At 45.6% G+C, this 16209-nt stretch overlaps 3 protein-coding genes across 5 annotated transcripts; 1 reads left to right on the plus strand and 2 right to left on the minus strand.

Annotated features, from left to right (window-relative positions):
- Positions 1–261: 261 nt before the first annotated feature.
- LOC6554037 lies at positions 262–6352 on the minus strand. Its single transcript, XM_001980474.3, has 10 exons — positions 5796–6352; positions 4658–5599; positions 3697–4590; positions 2788–3626; positions 2577–2729; positions 2116–2519; positions 1847–2060; positions 1585–1791; positions 1155–1523; positions 262–1092 (listed from the first exon to the last, which is right to left on the minus strand). Exons 2-10 carry the CDS (start codon positions 5544–5546, stop codon positions 973–975), a joined length of 4089 nt encoding a protein of 1362 aa, XP_001980510.1. The 5' UTR covers positions 5547–5599; positions 5796–6352; the 3' UTR covers positions 262–972.
- LOC6554036 (glycine receptor subunit alpha-4) lies at positions 6352–8495 on the plus strand. Of its 3 annotated transcripts, none has more exons than XM_015154594.2 (6): positions 6352–6848; positions 6919–7102; positions 7208–7517; positions 7657–7791; positions 7864–8243; positions 8294–8495. In XM_015154594.2, exons 1-6 carry the CDS (start codon positions 6736–6738, stop codon positions 8450–8452), a joined length of 1281 nt encoding a protein of 426 aa, XP_015010080.1. In that variant the 5' UTR covers positions 6352–6735; the 3' UTR covers positions 8453–8495. The 3 variants fall into 3 exon arrangements, with proteins under 3 accessions (XP_015010080.1, XP_001980509.1, XP_026833027.1); XM_001980473.3 differs by having other exon boundaries at positions 8306–8495; XM_026977226.1 differs by lacking the exons at positions 7864–8243; positions 8294–8495 and having other exon boundaries at positions 6352–6446; positions 6583–6848; positions 7208–7687.
- Positions 8496–8510: 15 nt separating this feature from the next.
- Positions 8511–16202, minus strand: LOC6554035 (myotubularin-related protein 13). Its single transcript, XM_001980472.3, has 11 exons — positions 16058–16202; positions 15595–15708; positions 15419–15522; positions 15035–15355; positions 14013–14978; positions 12944–13953; positions 11306–12876; positions 9645–11241; positions 9439–9563; positions 9293–9375; positions 8511–9232 (listed from the first exon to the last, which is right to left on the minus strand). The coding sequence occupies exons 2-11, from the start codon at positions 15647–15649 to the stop codon at positions 9140–9142; spliced, it is 5925 nt and encodes a 1974-aa protein (XP_001980508.1). The 5' UTR covers positions 15650–15708; positions 16058–16202; the 3' UTR covers positions 8511–9139.
- Between the last annotated feature and the right edge of the window lie 7 nt (positions 16203–16209).

Raw genomic sequence — 16209 nt, forward strand, 5'->3', positions numbered from 1 at the left:
CTTCGATATACAGATGTATGTATCTATATGCATACAATGTATGTTGATGTTAGGATATTTGTATGCAACTTCTTTCCATATTCAGCATCCTCTCAAGACCCCTCCATTTCCCTCTCCCTCTCACACAGTCGTATGGTAACCTCCCATACAGCGTAGCCGACTTAGAGCTCAGAAAACCCTTTCCTCTGTAAACCCTTTCACCACTTGCAATTATTGAAAATGTCAAGGACTATCATCAGCGAGCTTAAAATGAAATAAAAATTCGTTTTGTAATGGCGTTTATTGGTTTTATTAATTATCATGAGCTTTTAGTGGACTGAAAGGCTTACGGCGAAAAGTGGGGCGTTGGGAGGGGAATTTAATCTATGCTAATTGAAAAGGACAGGCACAGCATTGCAAAATAAGATTAATTCCACCTTACACACATTTCCTAGTACACATTTATAAATGTTTGCTTTGTTTATTTTATAAATAGCCATATATTGTATGTCGTATATCATATGGATATGATCCTTGGACCAAAAGAGCACCCCCAAAACATAACATTACCGATTACATGTTCAATATTCAGTATAAGTTAGATTACGTACATATGTATGTATAATATTTTGTTTCTTATAATCTGTGCAATATTTGTACACAATGTATTTATAAAAGTTAAGAAATAACGAATGTAGAAAATCAATAGAAACTAAATATCCTACAAAGGAGAATACCAAAGATCTGCGACTTTAAGTTTAATATCACAAAAATTATTCAAATGAGATGTTATTAAGCGCAAACGAATGAATGAGTCAAGCGGAGGCAGGCATTACAAAATCATAATACATAATACATACAGACTATATAAATATCAATACTTTTTGTTCTTTAGCTATTTGAGTATTTAGGATAGAATATTTAACGCTTGAGTTATGTATATGGAAATATAATTTTCTATTTGTAAATGGTGTATATATTGCTATAGCCACGTTAACCCAGCGCAGCTAATAGCAAAGGCTCCCAGGCCCTATTTGTGTCCATATAGAGCCGATTATACTGCTCGGCCAGAGAGTCACCGTCGTCTAGTATGGTTATTGGAAATAGATCGTTCTGTGAAAGTATAACAATTCGTTATTTCGGAGTAAAGGCTTAATAAGCAACGAGGAACATACATTCTTAGACTGCCAAAGCTGCTCTAGCAACCGCAGAAAACGTTGCATTTCCATGCTGCTGGCAAAAAATATAACCAAATCGTCTTGATTTTCCAAGGGTGCCTCCTGGCAGGAGAACTCCAGTATGCACCACCAAGTCTCGCTCCGCGAGGTTATCTTAATGCCAGTCATCTCTTTGATGTCCGCACAAGTGAGTATGGCTAAGCCGGAGTTCTTTCCGTAAACACTGGTCATTCTTTGCGACTTTCCAGGCGATGCTACAGTTTCTTTTGGAGCTGCAGCCTCGTTTGCTTGCTTAGTGGGCGTGGAGCTCAACGATGAATATGAATGCTGAGTGCCACGCGTTGGCGTACTAATGGTGGAACCCATCTAAAATTTCAAATCAATTTTATTACGAAGTAGGATTTGCTGATCCGATAAGCACACTTACCAAGCTGCTGGTTTCAAAAACACTGAGCATATCCTCCTCAAGCAAGATTTCTTTATCTTTCTTTTCCTGAATAGCTGCTTTGCTATCCGCCTGCTGACATATTTTTCGAAGAGGAGCCGAAAAGTCTTCACGCAGGGTTATTAAATGGTTTTCTGTGACGATTAATGTGCATCCAAGGGTTTTATGGTTCTCTTCTTGAACCAGAATCTAGACACAACAATATCTTGGAAATAAGGTCTTTTAATATTAATTAACTACTTACGCCACTGGCAGATTGCAAAAGGGCCTGGAGCCACTCGGAGGCTACATACTCGTCGGGCGCTGCCATTTGCAGGAGTTCGCCCTTTAGCGTTATCTCGAAGCAGTGGGGGCGCTCTGATTTCATAGTTCGCCGGGCGCCTTGACACTCGGCGAGGGCCATGGCCCAGCTGGGAAGCCTTTGGGTGGAATCGTTGAACATATACAATACGCCAGCTCTAAGAAATGAGCACACATTAAATTTAAATCCTTCAAATAAAGAGGGTTACGAACTTCAGTAAAAAGTATCCTGGTTGCCAATATATTCTGTTCGCCGCTGAAGTGCTGGTGGTCTGCCTAAGTCGTCGGTGCATGAGGAATCCCTTTATTGAGGGTCCCAGCAGTTCGCTTGGCGATTCGACTCTCATAGATCCTCCAGCTGGCACATTAACCACTGCATAGAACATCCAATGTTCTGCTACGCCAACACAGCTGTTGGCACGCACAAAAGCCTGCAATGGAGCCAAATGTTCTAGAGTAAGCTGACCAACTGCAGGCAGGGTAGATCCACTGCGTCGGGCACACAACTCTAGGTTGGCTACCAGGGATCCGGCTGGATACGGACCACCTGCGAGAAGAACCTGCTGCATATCTCGATTGCTGTTGCTAAGCAAAACTGTGTTTCCAAAAGGTCCCATCTAAAAAATATGTTGTATAAACTAACATATCAAAGCGAAGCATCCATTAACATTTACCAGTATGACATCCAAGTCCTTGTACGCCAAAACAAACTTGACACACAGATTATTTCGTTCCATATTCACCACATACAGAGTTTTATCAGTGAGTAGGACAAGTACAGGTGTCATAATGCCATCTACACTGTATCCAGTATACAGTTTGAAAGCCTGAAATGATAACTAGTTTTTATAGCCGTTTCTTATTCTTTTTTAAATCATTATCTACCTTCATAAGCTGCTCATTTGATTGTTTTAGATTGAGCAAGGACTTTCCTTTGAATACATCAATTGAGATCTCCCCTATGCCAAGTTCGAAATTAGACAAGTTGCCTTGGAAATCGTTATCCAAACTAATCGCTAGTTCCCGGCGCGGCGAATTCGTGCCACACATCTCAATCTCCATAGCAATTTCAGCATTTAAGTCATCTATCAACTCGTAGTTCTTTGGCCGCGCACCCTTCACATAGAGATCCGAACCTGTATGCCTTTGTTCTGTTCGCAATTTATCGGCGAAGAAATTGTTCTTGCGTATAGAGGTTTCCATTATTTTCTTTTGCGTGACATTGCGAAGGAACCGATTTATAAGTGAGGTTTTGGCCGCCGGAGCTGGTGGCTTCAGCAAGTGAGCATAGTCGACGTCTGTATAGTCTACGATGACCAAATCGCTGTCCATTGAGCGCGCATTAGTTGTATCAGTGGTAGTTATAGTCAGTATGTCGTCGAAATCTTCGCTGAGAATAGTGCTCTTCGAGTCGCGTCCACTGCCTCCTGGTCCTCCGCGTCCAGCGGCCAGGTAGGTACTGGGGCTATGGAGGCTCCGGCTTTGGTGTGAATGCTGTTGGTCGTAGTACCGTGGCGGCTGTAGGGGTTGTCCACGCTTCTTGAGCGGCGAAGGAAGGTGTCGAGACTGACGCTCTGCGTTGCCCAGCTGCGGATTCATTGCGATTTGATGGTTGCTGCTGGTGTTGGTGTTAGAACTAGGTTCGGATATGGTGGATGAGGAAAAATTCCGCTGAAGCTTGCCTGCGGGCGGTGCTTGTTGCTGCGGCTTAGCGATTTTTGGAGCTATATAAGCATAATGAACTGTGTTAGCTATCGGAAAAAATATGAATTTAAATTAATACTATTTACTTACCAAAATAGTTATCTGGGACTGCCTGCTCGTCCTTTGCAACTGGTGTTGCCACGGCACTTGTGCTATCCTTAAAGCTTCGAAAGAAATTACTAAAAGTCTTGGCAATGGGAGCATCCAGAAATGATTTTTTAATTTGACTAGCCGCCGGCTCTGCGATAGGAGTGTTTTGCTCGAGCAGACTGGCTACACTGGTGTGCTGAATGCCAGATGAGAGTTCAGATTGCAGATCCCCCGTCTCGTAGGATACTCCGGTGTGCTCGAAGACAGTGCTCTCACAATTTATTATAAACTTGCTGCGGAACTCGCCCTGTGCGCTGCCAATTGGCACTGTTTCCTTATCGAATTCCTCTTGGCGGTGCAACATTAGTGACTGTTTTGAATCCATAGGCGAGGCTTCCGTGGAGCTGGTACCATCGTCTTCGTTCTTATGCCGCAATTGCTCATCAACGTTGTGCACGAATTTCTTAACTGGTTGTGCCTGCTTGCTGCCGTCGAGACTCTTGCTGAGGAATGGCTTAGCTTTAAGAGGTGGTGACTCGGTCACTGCCCGGGATTTGTGCTCTGGTGTTTGCTCCAATTCAGGGACGCACTCCACCACCGCCTGCAGGTCCTCGGAGCCCTCGGGAACTCCGCGTTCCGGCAATGGCATGGTAAAGATGCTCTTAAGAGACCCAAATATCATCTTACTACTGTTGTCCAGCAGCTGGTGTTTAATGTCATGCACGTTAAACTTTTTTACCCGCCCATTGAGATCCTGCTCAAGAATTACATTTGTTTGTAGCCTAGTTTTCTTCAAGCAGCTCGACTTTGGCTTCTTCTCCTTATTCCATACAGACTTGACTTTGGGACTGTCAGCATCTCCGATATTCGGCTCGGAATAGTAGCAATTGTCACCTGTTTTTGGGTTAAACATTAATCAATATTTATCACAAGGATTTAAATGGAATGTTTTATATCTTACCGATTAGGTTGTTGTTAGCATTGCTCATACCAATGCAATCACAAGAGCTGCTCTTAGCCTGCTCGTACTGCTTGCGATTCGCATTGGAGTTTTTGTCCTGTTCGTCTGAATCCAAACTCGAGTTGGAGCTGCTACATACGCATTTGTAAAGTTGGGGTTGCTCCTCCTGTTTTAGGGTCGCAGGACCGTACTCAAAGACACCTGAGGTGTCATAGTGAAGACCGGGTGCCTCGTCCGTGTCAAAAATGTTGTCGTAGTCCAGCACATCCGAGCAGGCATTCCTGTAGACCAGATGTCTCTTTCGCCTGGCGCCTCCGCCGCCGGTAGCTTCCTCGCCATCGTCTTCCCTGCCAGCGGCACTAAGTTCATTAGGTCCCTCCGGACGCTCCCGATCCGGACACCAGGAATATCGTCCTGGAGCACCGGCCACGCCCGCAGAGTTTGCAAAGGCCAATTTCCGTCCGTTCTTGTAGGTAATAAAGCCATGCTCAATATGAATGTTATCGGTACGAGTGTTCTTTAGAATATCCTCATGGAAGGACACTCGCTTTTTGGGAGTTTTAGACGCGGACGAAGCTTTGTGCACTTTGCGACGGTATACAATCTTCTCAGTGGTGTCAAACGTAGAGCACTCGCTGATGGTCATAGACTCGTCAGGCGCTGCAGTCACATTGGAGTTTGGATCCACCAATGGAAGGAGGGGCATAGGTCTCACGTTCTCCTCGTAGGAGCAAATGGACTCCACCATCACATCGCTGTTTTCCGAGTCCAGGAGTTGTACCCCCGAATCGCTGGGCGTGGTGTCCTCCATGGTGCTGCTGTTCAAGCTGGAGCTCATCTTGTCCATGCCCAGATTGTTGTTGGCCTTGGGCAACAGAGGGGATTCCATCGTTGGGTCGTTACGATTTTCGCACTTGTCAAAAGTTATTAAAAGCTATTAACCTATGGAAAATGTAAGAAGTCGGTAAACCATTATTTGTGTATCTCGGCGTTCTTGCTATTAATCAATATCCACAAGTTGCACAATGCGCCGCAGCGAAATCGCGCCAGTGCACAAAGAAAAATGACCCCTGACCCACCACCCCCTTGTAAAATCGCACCGGGATTAAATTTACAACCTGCCGCTTTTGGCACTCACCTGCGATTTTATCGCAGGATTCCATGTTACTTTCGATCTGGGTGGTTTTCGTTTCTATTTACGCGTGCTTTAAGGGTTTTACGTGCAGATTTTTTGCCACTTGTACATTTTGGAATTGCCAAAAAAAAGACTCTTGGCAAGTGAAACAATCAATATTTTGACCTCATAGAGTTGCCAGTTACGCGAACAGCTGGTTGCTCGCCAGCGCTGCCAGATGGGAAAAGTTGTTGGCAACGCGGCCCGTTACACCAAAGGTAAATTCCGGTTTTATTAAATTATCTTAATAATCTTTATATTATTATCTTGGTGAATTTTCAATTTCAACATTTATTAAACATTTAAAGTAAATTTTATGAATTGTAGTTGGCTTTTTATTTAAAATGCAGTAGAGAACGATATTTTAGAAAACTTGTGATTTCAACTTAAGGCCAGAACAGTTCGTGAAAACGTTCCTCGAAAGCAAATGCCGGAACTTGCCCGATAAAAGCATTTTTGACATCGACAGTTGGCGCCCAGTTCGCTTATTTCGCGCAGTCAAACGGTTTTTCATATTTCGCAGATATTTTTCGCAAATACAGAGTAAACATTTAAATTAATGCCCTTGTCAGTCGGTACGCACATCATTTCCTCTTTGGCATTTCGCTAGCCGGGGTCAGTTGTCAATTTGAAAAGTAGTGTAGGCGAATGCCAATGAAAGCGAATGAAACCATAGAAATTAATTTATCACACTTTGCAGCACATCACAATCGTCGCGATAACTCTGCTGTTTGTTTATTGGTTTTTGCAGCGCGACGAGTAAAATATAATTCCTCGCCTACTAATCTACCAGCAAGTTCATTTCCTAGCGCATCCAGAGATGAGCTACTTTGGGAACTGACATGGACTGCGGAGCAATGAGTGCCAGAAGAACATTATCAAAGCCGAAGGTAGTGTGTTCATAATGCAAAGCCCAACTAGCAAATTGGTAGAATTCAGGTTCCTGATTGCGTTGGCAATATATTTGCACGCGCTGGAGCAATCGATCCAGCAGTGCCATTGTGTTCATGGTTACAGGTGAGTCCGAGTGCGTTTGCCCAGTTTCATCAGATTTACGCCACAAGGCTGTTCTGTTCTACATATGCAGAAATAACACGGAGAGCGCCGAGCTGGTCTCCCACTACGAGTCGAGTCTCTCCCTCCCGGACATTCTACCCATTCCCTCAAAGACTTACGACAAGAACCGGGCTCCTAAGCTCCTCGGCCAGCCCACAGTAGTCTACTTCCATGTCACGGTCCTCTCGCTGGACTCCATTAACGAGGAGTCTATGGTAAGTAGAATGGTTCCATGAACTACAAAGTTGGGGCTATAAGTTTGGGCTATATAATCCAATACTCATCAGCAAATTGCTAATTGCACTTTTATGCTCCTGTAGACCTATGTGACGGACATCTTCCTTGCACAAAGCTGGCGTGATCCCCGCCTGCGGTTGCCGGAGAACATGAGTGAACAGTATCGCATATTGGATGTCGACTGGTTGCACAGCATCTGGCGGCCCGATTGCTTTTTCAAAAACGCCAAGAAGGTCACCTTCCATGAGATGAGCATTCCGAATCACTATCTCTGGCTGTACCACGACAAGACGCTGCTCTATATGTCCAAGCTCACGTTGGTCCTGTCGTGCGCCATGAAGTTTGAGTCCTATCCGCATGACACGCAAATCTGCTCTATGATGATTGAGAGTTGTAGGTGGAAATGTAATGGTTATCCACACCCTGCAATTCCTGTATCGCTTGGAACTTTCCATTCCGCTTCTTGAGTCACAATTAATCTGGTTGAAAGAGTGCTGTTTAGTGGTGTAAGTAATCAAGTTTTGATTGGCAGTATCCCATACGGTGGAAGATTTGGTTTTCATTTGGAACATGACCGACCCACTAGTGGTTAATACGGAGATTGAGTTGCCGCAGCTAGACATTTCAAATAACTACACAACCGACTGTACCATAGAGTACTCAACGGGTAAGGCTAAATTAAGCTAACCCAACATATTAAAAATAATAAATATTTACTTAATATTCATCATACTTTTAGGTAACTTCACCTGCCTGGCCATTGTGTTCAACTTGCGCCGACGCCTGGGTTACCATTTGTTCCACACTTACATCCCCTCGGCTTTGATCGTGGTCATGTCGTGGATATCGTTTTGGATAAAACCAGAGGCGATACCGGCCCGTGTAACTCTGGGAGTGACCTCACTGCTGACCCTGGCCACCCAGAACACACAGTCGCAGCAATCGCTGCCGCCGGTTTCTTATGTGAAGGCTATAGACGTCTGGATGTCGTCCTGTTCGGTGTTTGTATTCCTTTCTCTAATGGAGTTTGCGGTGGTCAATAACTTTATGGGGCCGGTGGCCACAAAGGCAATGAAGGGATATTCGGACGAGAACATCAGTGACCTGGACGACCTAAAGGTGAGTTGGAAAAAATGTATTGAGTTATTCCCCATGATGACGACTCCTAGTCTGCACTACAGCATCATCGCGAATCGATTATTGAGCCCCAGTACGACACTTTCTGCCATGGCCATGCCACAGCCATTTATATAGACAAATTCTCGCGCTTTTTCTTCCCGTTTTCGTTCTTTATACTCAATATTGTCTACTGGACAACGTTCCTATAATGGATGGCAAAGTTTCTCCGAAGGAATAGAGCGTAAACAATAATAATACCAAGCGCATTTGTTTAAAAATGTATATTATCGTTTGTAAGCCACAAATAATTGCATTAAAGTATGTATTATATATTGATTACCATGTAGTGTATAAATAAAGGAAAGCGTTTAATAATATGGTTTAGTTTAAAGGAAGCAATCAAGAAATGCATTTCAATTGCGCAACAAAGGTGGAATAATCTTTGGTAAATTCACTATAAACCTATATAGTTTAGGCATAAGGATATTTGTATATATATAAAAAATTATATCAAAAACTTGCGGGCGTGGCTTTTCCATTTTATCGTTAATTTATCATAGTCTGATTTTTGTTTGTTTATATAATCACATAATTTTATAGTTTCTTTACATTCACATTTACAAATGGATTTCATTCTTTAACTAAAGTTTCGCTTGTTGCTTGGCATAATTGTTGCTAACATTTATGTTAATGGGTGCGAGGGATTTCCCAAATCAACTAAGAGAATTCTAAGTGAAAGCTATGATATGATGGCAGAGCCACAGATTCAAAATATTAATACGTAGAACTGGAAACATTTTGATTTATCCTATAACAAAACTTCAGATCGCCGAACAAAACAGAAAGGAAATTTAACGAAATTCAGGTGGTGAAAAAGCATAGTTTGCATCGTTTATCTACTGCAAACATGCCTGCAACTTTTCAATCCATTCCTGTGCCAGATTTGCATTGATTGCGTAGAAATTATAGATGCGCTTTGATGTTTTAAGCTAAAAAGAAAATTACATCAGTAATAGGATATTGAGCTCGTATTTGTCTATTTTACTTACATCAAAAAATCCCTTTTCATCTACGCCCTTTGCGCCAATTTGTGCAGGTTGTGCGGCAGTTACAGATTGGACTTCAGCCAGTTCTGAAAACAAATCCGCTATTAAAAGTTCTTAAGCAACAAAAAAAAAAAAAAGGAAATATCTACCAATTATTCCCTTGGGAGCGGTATCCTCGGAAGTGTCATAGTACCGAAGTTGGTGCTTTATAGAGTCCAACACGAACCATCGCTGTTTCCAGCCCTTGAGCAAAGCGCCACGTTTGTACAAATGTCTATAGAAAGTTACAAAAAATCAAAGAAAAATATTTAGAAAATGTTCATAAATTTATCATTAATTGCCACACAAAACTCACCCCTCATGTGTTCGATTTTCGGCCACGTTACTGCTAAACTGGTTATAGAAATGATGGCTTGAGGTGCGCGCCGTTGTGGCCGCGCTGGAAGCGATGCTCGCTGTGTCGCCCTGCGACATGTTCACATTCGGCGGTCCAACAGATCCATCTATGGCCTTGTACTTTGTGCAGTTCTTCATTGAGTTTTCCGTGCATTTCTCGTGATAGGAGTTTCCGCAGTCCATGCACCGGTAGCCAACCGGCCCCCAGAGCAGCTTGGTGCAGTGATTACAGTTGGTGGGCGTGGTGTATGGATGCTTTTCGAAACGATGCGGGTGGAAGTACTTGTCCTGGTAACCTGCCAGACGACCTTTCATGATGATCTCCAGTGTAGAGCGTTTGTGCTGATGCGTCTGCACGAAGATGTTTCCAAGAGATGAATTGCGAACAACTGGTTCCAGTTGGGGCACTTCCAGGCTGTTCCACACCTGCAGCCACTTTTGGGGAAGGTGTTGTCCTCGCTCTGTCTCCGCTTGCTTCACCTCGCTTAGAAGGCAAACGTAGGCGTTGGGATTGCACTTCTCCATGTTGTCGTATCCGGCGGTGATGACCATGCGTTTTCCCTTTGTCTCGGATAGATCGATTTCGTCGTCCACAGTGGTCACTTCTAAATCGTATGGCGCTCCTTGGGCCAGCTCTTCGTTGGTATAATAACACCATAGATCCAAAGCAGCTACATTATTTTGCGGTCGCAGAGTCATGCTTTTATCGCCCGAATACAAGAAATTATAAAATATGGGCGTCTTGTTATGCTGCCGTTCGATGTAATCGAAGATAGAGTGACCGATGCGATTCAGGGGAGCGGGTGCCCTTTGGCTTCTGATATCCAGGGGATACACGCTGCACTCATCGTCTGATCCATTGGTTGCCAAACCACCGACTCCAAACATGTGCTTTGCATTCAGCGAGCCTCGTTTGTCCTCCATTGCGGCAATCCCCGAATCCGATCGCTCAAGCTCACAATCAAAAAGGAAGGTGCGGAATCGACACGACACTGAGTGATATGCCAGGAATCTCAAATAGAAATCATTAAATTCGAAAGCCATGGGAAACTGCCGTTGCAGTTGATGAACCACATCGAGGAACTGCAGGAAAGTGGGGGCAAACGCAATATTTGTGTTTGCATGTGAAGGCTTGAGATTACTGCGATGCGCAAAGCGGTGACCAAATGCCAACCACTCCTTCTCAACCAACACACGGAAACCATCCAGACTTCGGTAGTAGGGATCTAAGCACAGCTGGGCTATTGAACTGAGCTGGGCAGTGACATCGGAGCCATCTTCCAGAGATAGCATCACGCTGCTCTCCTGCAAATCGATCAGATCCACCACGGCACCAGACAATTGCATTAGTGAGGAGATCTGCTGGAGCCAGTCTGACTGCTCCACCATCTTGGCAAAGCTTTGTCCATCCGCCTCGTTGGTATTGTGTGATGGCATGCAAGCGCGTATCAGCTTTTTGAAGGCGGGTCTCGATTGCCTGATGTCGGGATAGTCCACGGGTATAAAGTCCGCGCAGAAGTCTACATTCATGTTGGACTTGGCTTGGGATTTCTCTCCTTTAAAAGTAAAATGAAATAATAGAAAATGCCACCTTGAAAAGAAAAATCTATTTTTGCTTACCCAATGCGTAAAGCCGCATTTTGCGAAAGGGATGAGCCGATGAGTTTTTAGGATTTCCCTTCATCGTTCCGGTCTTACCTCCTTGACTGGACTTGTTGCCATCACTAATGTCCAAGTTGTTTTTATGTTTGCGCGACAGTTCCGGAGTAAGAGGTTGTCGATCCTCGGAGGAGCCATGGCCTATCAAAGAGCTCATTGAGAGATTCATGCCCGAATAGTGATTGAGAGCCAGAGGCGTTAGCTTAGGCATTGTGTTTATCAGGGCTAGGAAGTATTTATCCTGCTCGGGGTAATGCGTGACATCGTGATGGGCGTTTGTAGTGCTCCCCGTGGTGTTTTTTAGCATTCCAATTACCGATTTGCTGTTGGGTTGACCACCTCGAATGAGCAGCGCTCCGTTCGCATGCCGCCATGTGGGCAGTGGAATGCGTTGGCCCTTGAAGCACCGACCCAAATGCATTATTGCCGCGTCACTGCACTGCACAGGGGTCACAATTATCGCCGGATAGGAGCGGCAGGTGGCATAACTGGTATTAACATTGCTTATACGGAAACCACGCTGTGATTCCGCATCGAAGCCTAGTCGCTTCCAGTCCTGCACATAGCTTCTCTCCCGCATCCGTTCGACATCTTTTGTTGTTAGCAATCTGGGCATGGCATTGTTTTGAGTTTCGAACTCATCTCCATCCTCCAGCTCATCGTCGATGGACTGCGTTTCCTGCGCATCTGCACTTCCATAATCATAATCAGAAACCAATTTGCGCTTGGTCTGCTGCTTCTGCTTAAATCCAGCCTTTTTGGCCCCACGGAGCAGCGTTTTTTTGGCAAATCCCTTTAAGGTGGAATATTTCTCCTTTGTTTTCAACGGAGCCACTCCCTGGAGCATGGTGCCGTATGATTGAAACGCAAAGTACTCAAACTCATCAAACGGATGCCGCGCTTTGCTCAATATCTTCCTAAAGCTCTCAATCTGCTCGGGAGTTACTTCCGGGTCGAAAGCGACCTTGATCAGTTGAAAGCTGCTGGAACGCAGCTGCAGTCCTTCTGTCAGCGTTTGATCTAGATGAGCTAGGTACAGCACCGATATCTTTTTCTCTTTTAGCAGGGAGGCAATCGGAAAAGTGCGCACAATCACCTGCTCACAGAAGAGGGGATCGCAAGGGGAGCCCTTGAAGATCACACGGTAGTTGGTGAGGAAAAGAGCTCCCTCGGCGGGTATCAGGCACTGGGTTTCATCTTCGCGTCCATCCGGCATAAGGAAGCAACGCAGGTGGTCGGTCACCAGGTCCTCTCCCGGCAGCAGGCATGGCGTTTGAATCTTGGGCTTCTGCACGTGCGGATGACGCTTGGCCTCGAGATAAACCGGTTCCAGGGACTCGATGTGCATATGCACAACACCTGGCACCATATCATGCAGATTGCGTATATGCTCGGAGGTCACTCCACCTTCGGTACAAACGCAGTCAATGAAGCGTGAAATGGTTTTCCCAACCGTGACACCTATTTCCAAAGCATTGTTCTCCTCGAATCCTTCGTCGGAATGTTCGCTCAGGCTGTGTGAGCCCATAATACTGTAATTTAAAATTAGAAATTCATATGTAAATATAAAATCGAAGCTAGAAACTCATCTAGTATTACCTATTGGAAACACTCTGATTTTCCTCTAGACGAAACGCCGGTTTTGGCTTACTGGCCGCATCTACATTGACATCCAGTGGAATCAGCAGGGAAACCATACGGTTGGCAAAGTGAATCGCCTGGCTGTACAATGTAGACTCCTCTGACTTGGCCAGCTCGGCTTTTTTCTCTTCCTCAATGTTGGGACTTTTGCGCAGCTGCTCGGCTGTAATTTCAAGCGCCGTGGGCTCCTCTAGAGGTACTTCGTCCAGCACACAGTTTGCCTCCTTTTGATGCTCGTTCTGACGTCGGTGAAGCAGATACAATGCCTTTATCTGACCTTGGACATCCTGAAAGAACGTAGACTCCCAAAACTGCAGATTTTTCCAGATGGCATGATCCTGTATCTCTGTGTAAGCGAATTGCACCACTCCAGTAGAGAGCTTGCGGCAGAAAATTGTGGACATGGGCAGCAGAGCCGCAGCCACAGTGTACTCATCAATCCCCGATGATTTTTGCAGTGCCTTGTTCATGAATCGCACAACTAACTCAAACTGTTGATGGTCCAGCACTGCCTTATTGCCGTGCACATATCCAAAGAACTCGCGGCATAAGATCAAGCGCGCATCCCGATGCATCAGGGTGCGCATCACAGCCGGCAGCAGTTTTCTGGCGTCTGTTATCCGATTCTCAAAGATGTATGACACACAGATCCGCAGCACCTCCAGTCGCCGAGCGGAGTTTTGGACATTGGGACGCACATCTAAAGCTTCGGGTAACCTGGGTCCCATCGGAATGATCCGGTGCTGATTACGAGTTACATGAAAGCGTTGTGGTACTCCGTTCTTGCGTATTCCTTCCTGTATGATAAGCTCGACCTTTTCCGAGTTAATGCGCGGAAAGGCGGGTTGATGGATGCGCTGGAATGCACCGTCCGGCGGACGCAGTACCTTTTGGGCATAGTTGATTTGAGCCAGAGTCCCCTCATTTTCATATAGTACTCGTCCCAATTCCTGGATATGTGTGAGTATCTGAAAGGCAGATGAAAGATAATACTACACTATCCCTTAAATCTCTGCAATCTACTTACGAGATTCCGATTCTGCGACTCCGATTTAAGCAGTTCATTCATTGAACTGTAGAGCTCATCCCAGGCATCGGAGGAGCGCCAGGGAGGTCCCCGTTCGTTGACGAACGTCGTGAAAAACATGCTATCCAGTACCCTAAACAGGAATTCGCTCTCAATCAGATCGCGGGCGCCGAGAAATCCTGCCTTGTGAAAGGTGATTACCGGCTTTGGGTGGATCCGAATTATTGTCAGGCAGGAGCGATATCCCTGCAGCAACTGGGCGAAAAGTCGCATGAATATGGCGCGAAGTTCCTTATCAATCTGGGCGTCAGTCTTGGCCATAGCAGAAGGTCGCTCTAATGTGGGAAACGCCAGATCAGCCTGCGCCAGGTTTGGAAACAGGATCATGCTTAGCATGTCCTGGGTCTGTTCCCACAGAGGTGAGGGAAGAATAGGAACGGGCGGAGTAAGTGACTCGGGAATGGTAACGAGACCTCCATCCAAATCCACCACAATAACATCCAGTAGATCCGTAATCTCAGTTTGTAGTGAGCTATGTATGCCCATAATGAATGGTGTGGGTGTGGACAACACTTCCGTGAGTGGCGCCGGCAGAATTGGTATATAAACATGAGTATACCGAAATGGATACATCAATGCCACCAAAGCTCTGCAGCTGTCCGTCAGGTGCCAATAGCACTTGGAAAGAAACAGTATCTTGTTCTCTGTCATCACGGCGCAAAGTAGGATCAGTACATTCTTGATGCCCAGCTGCTTGAAGAGGAAGTGTACTCCACTTCCGGTAGTGGGGAGGGATGAGCTCTGTGGCGGCTGGAGCGACTGCTTGTCGCCTGCTCCTATGGAGAAGCGCACCTGCGGTCCGCCCGCTGGCGGAACTTGGATGCAGCCCAGAATGTTTCCTATGAGTGTCTCCAATCCATACGCCAGATTCTCAATGTACACCGTGTATATGGTGCCGAGACAATTCTGCAAATCAAAATAATGGGTTAGTGTAGTTTTTTAGCACAGAGTTTTAAACTCACTTTAAAGGTCTCAGCACAGTCCAAACGCGATATGAGCACCAGACACTTTGGTGCATACATGACGCTGTGGTGCATAATGGGAGCCGGCGTGGATGTCGCCGTGATGCCATCCGTCGAGGAGGGTGTAGCTCCCAGCAGCCTGCTGCTTCCGATGGTCTCATCCTCGTCGTCGACGCTGCGCGTCTGCGTAATGGCCACCGTCTCATGGAAGCTGAGGCAGGCGCAGTAGTGCTTATTGGCATCGATGTCCGTCAGCACAGAGACGAAGAACTTGGGCTCCTGCTTCTCGTACGATAAACTCCAGCCGAGCGGCTGGCAGAACTGTCGGAATGATAAGGTACAAGTCGGATAAGTCGTATAAAGTGTGTGATGTAGGAAGCGTACCCATTCAATGCCATCGATGAACGGAGTGTCCGACCAATCTTTCTCGGGAAAGCGCTGAACGATCTTGCCGCATGTCGGCTGGCCGCCCACATTGCTAGCAGTTTCTGGGGAAAGGGAAAATTGTTGAAAGTCCGGGAATTGCTAATTATGGATGCTGGGTATATGGTTGTACTCACTCTCCTTATCGCTGTCGTAGCCGACTATAACGAAGTAATCAGCAAGCCGGGACATTTTTCCCACCACATTGCCGGCCAGTCGTCTAGGATCCTACGGCTCTTTACTAGCCAAATCTGGGGAACAAAGAGTTGAAGATGTTTTATTTTGAATTTTGAATTTTTTTTTTTTTATTTTGTTCTTATAGCTAGGGCATCGGCAGATGGCTACTATTCGCCAGTGCCGTCATCCAATTTGATATGCTAATTAGGCTCCGTCTCTGCGCTCGGCATAAATGATTAGCTCCATGGCGATCGAGGGGCCGAATTGTTATTGTATTGTCTATGGCGCCCGGAGGCGTTTTTCAGGCTTTACGAGTCTTGGTCTTCACTCTTTTTTTTCTTTAACCACACCCCGCCACGCAAAGTGGAATAGTGCGCCGGGAATCGGAATGGCCAGTCTATATATATATATCTGTGCACACACCTCGCAGCCGGCTGCAGCCGAAATGCCCGCTAACTGCCAGCAAATCTCAAGGAATTCGGAGCTATAATTATTATTTTTAAGTTCGCATAGAAAAAGATAGATGCAATACACAATAATTTTCACGAGTTGTCCAACACTTTATGCATCAGCTG

This window comes from Drosophila erecta, unplaced genomic scaffold (assembly GCF_003286155.1).
Source record: "Drosophila erecta strain 14021-0224.00,06,07 unplaced genomic scaffold, DereRS2 tig00000000-arrow-pilon, whole genome shotgun sequence".
Classification (NCBI taxonomy): Eukaryota; Metazoa; Arthropoda; class Insecta; order Diptera; family Drosophilidae; genus Drosophila; species Drosophila erecta.

Coding starts and splice junctions, on each gene's coding strand:
- LOC6554037 (XM_001980474.3), bottom strand. CDS start 5,546: ATGGAATCCCCTCTGTTGCCCAAGGCCAACAACAATCTGGGCATGGAC. Junction 2,061..2,115: donor CCAGGATACTTTTTACTGAA/GTTCGTAACCCT, acceptor CTCATTTCTTAG/AGCTGGCGTATTGTATATGT. Junction 1,792..1,846: donor TTTTGCAATCTGCCAGTGGC/GTAAGTAGTTAA, acceptor TGTTGTGTCTAG/ATTCTGGTTCAAGAAGAGAA.
- LOC6554035 (XM_001980472.3), bottom strand. CDS start 15,649: ATGTCCCGGCTTGCTGATTACTTCGTTATAGTCGGCTACGACAGCGAT. Junction 15,356..15,418: donor TCATCGATGGCATTGAATGG/GTACGCTTCCTA, acceptor TCATTCCGACAG/TTCTGCCAGCCGCTCGGCTG. Junction 14,979..15,034: donor ACTGTGCTGAGACCTTTAAA/GTGAGTTTAAAA, acceptor TTTGATTTGCAG/AATTGTCTCGGCACCATATA.
- LOC6554036 (XM_015154594.2), top strand. CDS start 6,736: ATGCAAAGCCCAACTAGCAAATTGGTAGAATTCAGGTTCCTGATTGCG. Junction 7,518..7,656: donor CTCTATGATGATTGAGAGTT/GTAGGTGGAAAT, acceptor TTTGATTGGCAG/TATCCCATACGGTGGAAGAT. Junction 8,244..8,293: donor GTGACCTGGACGACCTAAAG/GTGAGTTGGAAA, acceptor GACGACTCCTAG/TCTGCACTACAGCATCATCG.